General features: G+C 35.8%; 1 protein-coding gene across 2 annotated transcripts in view; it reads right to left on the bottom strand.

The window, feature by feature from the left end:
- The window catches only part of LOC122263480 (uronyl 2-sulfotransferase), a 22316-nt gene that overhangs the window by 8605 nt on the left and 3711 nt on the right, over nt 1-10000 (bottom strand). For both annotated transcript variants that reach the window (XM_043031913.2, XM_043031912.2), the window contains exons 2-3: nt 3272-3604; nt 2626-2716 (exon numbers count right to left, since the gene is read on the bottom strand). In XM_043031913.2, the coding sequence (XP_042887847.2) occupies nt 2626-2716; nt 3272-3587 (407 nt within the window). In that variant the 5' untranslated portion in view covers nt 3588-3604. The remainder of the gene's footprint in view (nt 1-2625; nt 2717-3271; nt 3605-10000) is intronic.

Raw genomic sequence — 10000 nt, 5'->3', positions numbered from 1 at the left:
CAGTCTACCTTCTACTGTGATTACACGATCTTCATATGGAACATTCTTGTCTTTTCGAGTGTTCTGTACCGTTTAAGTTCAAATGTTCATGGTGTCTTGTCTGGTCTAGGTCTTCTTTCAGCTTACTTCTTTCTTTTTTTATCTTACTTCAGTTTCCATTTATATGAGCACGTCCATAGTGTTCTCAAAACATATCACAAAACATTCTTTTGACACACCTCTCAGCTTAGTGATTTCTGACCTTTTTCCCACTATCAATATGACAAAAATAGACTACCAGGAATGTGAAATGCTGCCGAATCAAAATTAATTTTAATTTATGCATTTCTGCTGATTTTACACATCATTTGATAGGACATATTACTTTGATCGTTTCAACTTGTCAAGTGACTCATAATAGTACATACCTGCCTGATTCATTAAGGCATCTTTTAAAGGCGGTTGATGAGTTTTCCTCTAACTGCCTTTGACTTAGATTATTTTACACAGTGAATAAATGTTTCGTATCGATTTCTTTTTTTCATTAGTTTATGGAAAGACGGGCAGCCATCTACTTTCATATAGGTCATCCCATTGATATTTGTTTTATATTAAGAAATGTATTCTGAAAATAAATAGGGATATTTAAGTATGAGGTGTCATATATTATTGTAAAAAGAAGTGTGTAGCTGAAAAAAATACTGCACTCCAGCTTCAGTTCATTGACTTTTATATATGTCTATCAATCTATATCTATATATAAGCATACGTACAGAGAATATGAGAGAGAGAGATTGACTGATAGAGACAGATACAGATTTATGTTAAATGCATTTTTGAATATAAAATCAATGAGGAAATAAATAAATGTACAAAATGATAGACAAATAAATAAGGAAGCTAAATTAAGACAAATAAATAAGGAAGCAAAATTAAAACAAATAGATAAGGAAGCTAAATTAAGACAAATAAATAAGGGAGCTAAATTAAAGCAAATAAATAAGGGAGCTAAATTAAGACAAATAAATAAGGGAGCTAAATTAAGACAAATTAATAAGGAAGCTAAACTAAGACAAATAAATAAGGGAGCTGAATTAAGACAAATAAATAAGAGAGCTAAATTAAGACAAATAAGGGAGCTAAATTAAGACAAATAAATAAGGGAGTTAAATTAAGACAAATAAATAAGGAAGCTAAATTAAGACAACTAAATAAGGGAGCTAAATTAAGTCAAATAAGTAAGGGAGCTAAATTAAGACAAATAAATAAGGGAGCTACATTAAGACATATAAATAAGGGAGCTACATTAAGACAAATAAATAAGGGAGCTAAATGAAAACAAATAAATAAGGGCGCTGAATTAAGACAAATAAATAAGGGAGCTAAATTAATACAAATAAATAAGGGAGCTAAATTAAGACAAATAAATAAGGGAGCTAAATTAAGACAAATAAATAAGGAAGCTAAACTAAGACAAATAAATAAGGGAGCTAAATTGAAACAAATGAATAAGGGAGCTAAATTAAGACAAATAAATAAGGAAGCTAAACTAAGACAAATAAATAAGGGAGCTAAATTGAAACAAATGAATAAGGGAGCTAAATTAAGTCAAATAAATAAAGGAGCTAAATAAGACAAATAAATAAGGAAGCTAAATTAGAATAAAGCCCCGCATCTTGACGTGTCAAATCTTGAGTCTGGCACGACTTGAAAGTAGGCTTGTTGTCAAAAACGTACTTCATTTTGAACAAGCTCATGAGATGTGCCAAATGGTTAAGTTCAAGCGTGACGTCATATGTAAGCCGGACTCAAGAATTGTTTCCAATAGATTTGAAAAACAAGAGAAAAATAGGTGCGATGTCAACATAATTGATACTTTATTTTTAGAATTGATGTACAATACACACACCAATATTATGTTAATATTACAGAGGGTGGGGAGGGGTAATACGTCTTTGAGCATTTCTTTTTTTTTTCAACAAAACTTCTTTCAAAAGGCCATCCTAAAGTTTAGAAGTGGAAATGAGAGCATATCTAAAATGAAGTCATGTTTACTAAATACTTCATTTTACATATGACGTAACAAACCATAGCCAAATACACATTTCTGAAAAAAAAAAACGAAATGAGAGCATATCTAAAATGAAGTCATGTTTACTAAATACTTCATTTTACATATGACGTAACAAACCATAGCCAAATACACATTTCTGAAAAAAAAAACGAAATGAGAGCATATCTAAAATGAAGTCATGTTTATTAAATACTTCATTTTACATATGGCGTAACAAATCATAGCCAAATACACATTTCTGAAAAAAAAAGTCAGGCTTACTTAATTTTAACGACCTCGAACGCGACTTAAAATTTACAAGAAAATTGCGGCTCAACAAGCACCAAACTTCATATATAATCCTAATAAAACGTAAACACAGAAGTTTGTGCCTTGAATCTCCAGACGAAACGCTAAGACTATATTGTCGACCTGTGAAAAATAAGGAAAATCACTGTGATCCTCTCTTGCGAAAGCTGTTAATTCAGTGTAATTATCTTTCATACTGAACGGGTTTACTGAACATGAACTCGTAATTAGACTGAACATGAGATTTGCTTGCATTTATGAGTGTGCATGTGGCAATAACAAACCTCAGGAAAATACGGAGCAGTGTAGCTGACGCACACTTCGGAACACGGTTGTAGATGATGATATAGGGATACACTGGCCTCAGAACCAAATCTATAAGAAGATTTTTTTTCTCGAATTATTAAGATAGTAGATATTTAGATTTAATGAGAGAATGTATATTTCAAAGTAGGTGTGGGATATTCCATGCAAGAAAGGGTGTCACCTAAGGAAATGAAGACATCAAATTTCTGTAACAGCATTTTCAGAGAGGCATTTGGATTGCTCTCATGCTATTATCACTGCAGTGAATTTGATTAGCAAGTCAGCAAATATATAAATGTGTTTCAATCTCCAAGCCGTAAATTCTGTTTGAATGTCATCATATGCCACTGTATTTTTTCCATCTCTGTGTTTATTTCATTTATTTCATTCCAGCATTATTCATTTTGTTCTTATCGTTACAAGCATTCAGACCCATAATGATGTGGCTGTACATAATAATGTACAGCCACGTTCTAAAATCCTGTCTGCCATGTTTCCAATCGACTTTTGAACTTTCCAAAAAACATACCTGTTATGGGACGTACGACAGCATTTTGCCCTGTCCTAACTACTTTTGGTTAGGCAGATGAATTAACATACTTACATCACCACAATTATCCTTACTGTTAGCGTAATCATGTAATTGCAGTCGTTGTCTCTGTAGCTCGAGCATTCTCTCTGTAACATTCCTAGGCGACACAGCGGAAGACAGCAAGTGTGTACTAAGGTCTTCAGTCCCGGACTGGAAGAGCGTGGAAGATTCTTGCGCATTTAGCTTCGCAGCATCTTCGGGACTCAGCATGGAGGGCTTAACTGCATCCCGAGCACTGGGTATGCACTCGATCTCGTTCCTTAAGATGAAGGTTAATATGAGGGGGAAGAGGCAAAGGACAGCCACTCCCACGTTCAGGACGATAAATAAATCCCTGATCCTGTCCATCTTCACCTAAACGCAACCTGGATGAAATAACCGACAAGTAAGTCATTACTTCAACAAAACATATCAGTGTTTAAATGACATATACATGTTGCGTATTAGTTCACATATAGCATAATTACTATGTATCATAACAATAACCATGATGATGACAATAATGATCATGGAAATATCGATTGCCTTAAAAATAAAAATGACATTAATAGAGATAATGGTAAAGATGACTGTTATCAATATCGTGTCAATATTGTTGCTATATTTATCATCGGGATCATTATAATGATCATGATGATTATTGTAATCGCGATTATTGCAATGATAGTAAAAGTGACAATTAAGAGTGTATGTGAGATATGAGGCAACAGTCGTGCAGAGTGTCTTATGCATTCGCAAACACGATTAGTAATGAGATATTTAATCACGATGACTGTTATTCAGATGATTACATAAGCTATTCCCTAGATTATTATATTTTATTCAAATGTATTCTTTAAATGTACTGCAGCATAGGTAATTTCTTGCCACATAGATATTGATGTAAACCCTCAAAAAAAAAAAAAAAACATTGAACTAAATTATTGCAGTTTAAAATGCGTTGATTACATTAATATCCAAAATTGCAGTGGAAGTAAATGAAGTCTCTATAATTGAATATTCAATATCGAAACGTTAATCAGTTATAGATCAATTCCCAGAGCGTCAATTCAAGCACGATACACTCAGAGACGATCAATCTATTTACAAGTTCGGCACATCCCATGCTCTTCGCCGTCGTCTTTGCACTGTTGCATTACAAGTGTATAAAAATTGAAGGCATTACGACAGCGTCCTTCGCACCTGACGAGAGTCGTGTTGGTACGATGACCATGATAATGGCAAAGGATATGGCCGTATGAACAGTACACCAGACGCGAAAAATATGAACATAGTACACCTATCACATACCACATAAGTGTTCTCTCTGACCCTGAGAGAACAGTTATGTGATACCTGTTATAATTACATGAACCGAAACAAAATATGCCTGGGCTGTAAAAAAATTAAGGCTATTGTATCAGTAAAGAATGGGTCTCTTTGAGCTTTTAAACATAACCTAGCAGGAATGGATCCACTGGCATTATTATTGCTTTGCTATGACTGGTGTGTCACACATTTCGATGTATATGTGCAAGGCACTTCAAGCTAGATCTTGTGATGCCTAGCAGCCGGCGGCAAAGCATACACATTAACAAGTGTATCATACTGGAAGGAGTGAAGGAGCGTGATCAAAACAATGAGAGGCTATCATAGGGATCATCTTGTATCTCCTGGAATTCATGTGGATAGATCACTCTGCCAGCAAATCACACGCAAATCTAAATTTGGATATTGGATTAATAGCTTGTATTTGTGAGTGCTGTAGACCTTGGGTATATAAAACACCACGTAGTCCTTAAGGGAAAGAGAGACAGGATATACTTCCAATGGACGTACATCCTGTCTCTTTCTCATATAATTGTGGACGTTGCTCATACCTTACGGGCGCCACGAGGGTCTTTGGTGATTTCGTTCGCTCCTGATAGGAAAATACATTTCTGACAAATATATGTAGGTTATAGCACAATAGGTAATTAAGTGATAGGTCACTTACTTCAATCTCCCTCTCCCTTTGTAGCACTTACTACAATATTTAACAGTATATACATTTTATATTTATATATGAATGCATATGTTCGGATCTGTTACGATTCGACTTGTATTTAAAACGTATAAATGTGTCACACCAGCGGTCAATGAAAATAGCCACGAAAAACAATCTCACTGAATGGACAAATATTATTTTTAGTATATTATTTGATTATATCAAAATTTAGCGTTAGTAATTCTTCCAGAGAATTAGGGTATAAATTCGAATAAAGTTCAAACAATTAAATTGCGCTAGTTGCACTAGGAAGAAAAATCGGAGATTTGTTCATTCCTTGTTCCCTCTCTCTGGTCGCAGAACTATTGGCCAGAAGATGTATCACCATCTTATCTCACACTTGTGTATGATACATTGATGAGCTCACAGCTGGTATAAAAACGCATCAGCAATAAATTAAAAGGAGGGGCCGGGGCGACTCCCAACTTTCCTAAGACCAAATTGACCTCTGACAGAACCCAGATTAATGACCGACCCAGAAGACCAAGTATTGATATCCCTCCAGAGAATGCAAGGTGTGTGAACATTAAATGCATAAATGAAAATCAATCTTTACAGATTGTCAACCTTTTATCATTAAGGTCCTTGATGGTCAAGTGGAAAGCGGGTTTTATTTTATTCGAAAATTGTGAGATTGTAGTCTCCTTGTAAAACTGTAGTTTAAAACTCAGGTTAAGGATTTACTTAAACTGACGCAAATTCATGACCTTAAAGTAAAAGTAACTATTCTTGTTAGCCCAAATACCTGTAAGGGTCATCTTCCACAGGGATTTGAAGACAATGGACGAAAGCGAAATTCTTAAGGCCACGAAAGACCAAAGCATATTAGACGTAAACTGCATGACCAAGAAGGATAGGAATGTGCGACTTAAAACGAGATTATGTTTCCTGATCTTTTCAACTTTATGAGAGAAAACGACGTTAGTTACCGTGAAGTTAAAAGGAAAGTTGGCGGTTCTGCAAGCAAACCCAATACTTCTTACGCTTCAATCGTAATTAATAACGTTTTGGATGTAAGCAATGTTAGTCAACAGCTCACAACTAAAGATAAGGAAATTGTTGATTTAAAGAACACTGTAAATGACTTAATAAATCAAATTAAAGAACTGGATAAAACTATAAATGTCATCGCTGAAGCAACCCAGCAAAAACAACATGATAAGGAGGAGGATGCCAAATCACAATCCGGATCACACCTTCTAGTCCAGGCGACCCCTACTAGGACTTCGACTGGTTTTTGGTCAGTTCGTCAGAGCAGATCTTCTATCAGGCGTCTCCCTAGCAGTGGGGAACAGGCCATGGAAGCTACTACTGTCTCCAAGAGTTCCCGAAAGAACCAAGAGAAGAAAATCAAAACTGGTAGACAAGGCATTACCAAACTCCATAAAACGTAATCCACGCGTTTACTACTATACAAAGGATTGTCGAAGTCAGATAAAAAATAAATTCCCTCGGTTCATTAGTCTCGTCCTATGCTCCCGATACTATAGGTCTTCAAGAAAGTCAGTTAAACGACCAAATCTCTGGCGAAGTCGTATTGCTGAGGAACTATTGTTTATGTAGAAAAGACCGAGAGGGAAGGGGTAGAGGCGGGGTCGCCATGTACATACACCAGAGCCTCTCTCTCACTGAAGTGACGATTAATTCTACTTTGGAATATGTTGCATGGAAAGTTAAAGTCAGTAACATGTATCTAACTAAATGTTCAGTTTATTGTACACCTGATATATGGTGATCTTTTTGCTCTTCATGATAGTCTGCCAAATAATGAATTAATTTTAGGTGATTTTAATGCTCACCACACATTATTAGTTCCCCTGCAGGTGGATGGTAGAGGTGAATAAGTAGTTAAGTTGATCAATGATCTGAACGACGGTAGTCCAACGCGAGTGGACGATAAAACCGGTACATAGAGCTTTATTGACTTATCACTGGTCTCTTCAACACTAGCAGCCAAGTACCTGTGGCACACCATTGACGACTCATTGGGAAGCGACCACCTTCCTATTTGTATTAAATATTCATGCGACACTACAAGAACCCCTTCAGCACCTAAATTTAATGTAAAAAGAGCAGATTGGGTTGCTTTCACAAGACGCGTAAGGCTCGAAGTTGTTGGAGAAACCATTGATGATATAGTAAACAATGTTCAAAAATTGTATTTCACATGCAGCAAGGGCAACCATTCCTTAGACTTCGGCAGATAGCGTTATGTATAGAGTTCCATGGTAGTCATCATACTGACGAAGGCTCCTGTGTGGAGTAGGGCCTACAAACTTTTCAAAAATAATATCAGTGTAGTGAATTATCAGGTGGGTCATCTCGCAGATTTCGGGTCGCCTGTCCCTTGACGTCACTGACGAATCAGTGTCTGTTTGTTTATTTTAATACTTTAATATTTTCATTTGACTCCTTTTCGATTGCTCCGTGTTCTACGTCTACATCAACATTACTACTACTCTACACAACACTTCTTATACATTATGTACCTTATATTCTGCACTTACCTTACCTTGATCATGTGTCTTTTTCTTCGACTAAAACACCTTACCTTCATTTTTCATTTATTTATCACTTCGTGTTTGCGTTCCCCACACGGATTCCATCTTTCACTTTTTCCTGCTTCCCTGTTCTAAAGGCGCTGTCACAGTAGCATATTTTCCGTCGTTTTTTTATTGTTATTTTTTTTCGTCAATTTTCAAAAATTGTCAATTTTTGGAGGCACGTAATCACACAGCTTAACCGCGATACTCGCCTCACAGTTGTAAGTAAACAAAGGCGCCGAGCAAGCGATAGTGCGCAGCGATGCTAAACTTTGTTTTAGCAGATGATGATGATCAAGAAAAAGAAAGAAAATGTTCTCAATTAAATATTCCTCTGAAGGGCGTGTGTCCATGCAAGAAAATTGGCACAGTCCAATGTGTTTCAAAGCTGGAGGAGAAATGGCGCGATTTGTGGCTGACGGATGTAAACAATCAAATCGAGCACTTAAATCAATTTTTAATTGTGGAAATAAAATTTGGATTTGCATATTTATATTTGTTAATTTCATGATATCTATAATAAAAATAAGATTCATTAAATTTTATTATGATGAATGATGTTAAACAAATACAAACATTTTAAAATATAGTTCTTGATTTGAGTCCGCTTGGCTTAAAAGACGACTGAAATGTTTTCACGCGGAAACTCAGAATTATCGTCTGACTAGAAAAACGAAAATTCGCTCAAAAGTGCTAGTGTGACAGCGCCTTAAGTCTTTTATGTGCCCATATGTGTATGCATTTTATTTTTCGTTTTGTTTTATATATTTCAAGTTAACTTTTAAATACACTTTTACACTTTTTTAAATACAAATATATTGAATTATGGGTAAAACGTCACCGTGAACGCGGGAAACTGCCACATAAAAGGTCAAGCCAAGGCAGATAACAGGGAGAGGGTTCCTAGTATGGTGTATTGTTTTTTTATTGACATCTTTTCATTCTTTTCACCCGAGAGTCATCTTACTGAAATGCGCGCAGACCAACATTTAGTAATGACGCATAGTCGGGTAACACATTATCAAATTTAACGTCGTTAACTCTACAGAGTTAATAATTACCCATCACAGTCACAAATGAAAACTTTCACAATTACAAACTAGCGAGAGCTTTGGCTCGAAGAACAATCAGACAAGCAAACAAGACTCCTGGTGAAGCTTTGTCTCTACGATAAATAGCAAAACTAATATTTCACAGGTTTGATCCACTATCAACAAAACCAACAGAATAAATATATCTTGTAAATATAAAACATACATAAGGGAACACATTTTGATTCACCTCGAAACGTTACTAATGCACTCACCAGGCAGTTCTCTCACACATGCATTCCTAACCACCAAAGAAACGGATGAACTGCAACCAATATACTTTGTCATAGGGAATGGCTTAGACTATAATAAAGATCAAAATATGGATGAGCTTGTCTGACGCTAAAACCTGCAGAGGAACGTCTCCAGGTACTGATGAGATTCAATGTCAGATGATAAAGCATCTTAATCATGAAATTATAATTAAATTGCCAGGTGTTCGGTTCAGTTCAGTTTAGAGAGATTTGCGAAGACGTCGCTTCGCCCGGGCTATATGCACGAGGCGGCCCGGCCTCTGCCAGCTATAAGTCCTGACTCATCTGAGAAGTGTACAATGATATTTGGAAAAGCCAGACTTTCCCAAATTCATGGCACTTCGCCCACATCATTTGAAAGGAGGGTGTAATCCCAGATCCGCTATTTCTTACCGCCCAATTGCGTTGACAAGTTGCTTATGTAAGGTCATGGAACGAATTGTTAATAGTAAGCTATTGCATTTTCTAAATTTCAGGAATTTATTAGTTGACGAGTAGTGCGGGTTCCACCAAACTCTTGAACAGCTGGTAAAACTGGAAAATCATATTCAAGAGGCATTTGCCCAAAAATATTTTTTATTTCAATATTTTTAAATACAGAGCCTACGACATGACATGGCGATATAGCCTACTTAGAAAACTTTATGCTTTCGGATTCCATGGAAACTTCCCTTGTTTTATTAAAAAAAAAAAAAAAAAGATTGACAGATTTTTTTTCTGTCAAATTATTTTCTGAATATGCCACTTCGGATATATTTGTCTTGGCAAACGGAGTCCCACAAGGAAGTGTCTTGTCACCAACATTATTTTTATGTATATTCAATGACATTTTATCATCTCCTCGGAT

The sequence above is a fragment of the Penaeus japonicus genome, unplaced genomic scaffold, assembly GCF_977035675.1.
Source record: "Penaeus japonicus unplaced genomic scaffold, GWHDUDI00000001_assembly GWHDUDI00000023, whole genome shotgun sequence".
In the NCBI taxonomy this organism is placed as follows: domain Eukaryota; kingdom Metazoa; phylum Arthropoda; class Malacostraca; order Decapoda; family Penaeidae; genus Penaeus; species Penaeus japonicus.
The sequence above is the reverse complement of the archived record's forward strand: the minus strand, read 5'-3'. Positions and strand labels throughout refer to the sequence as shown.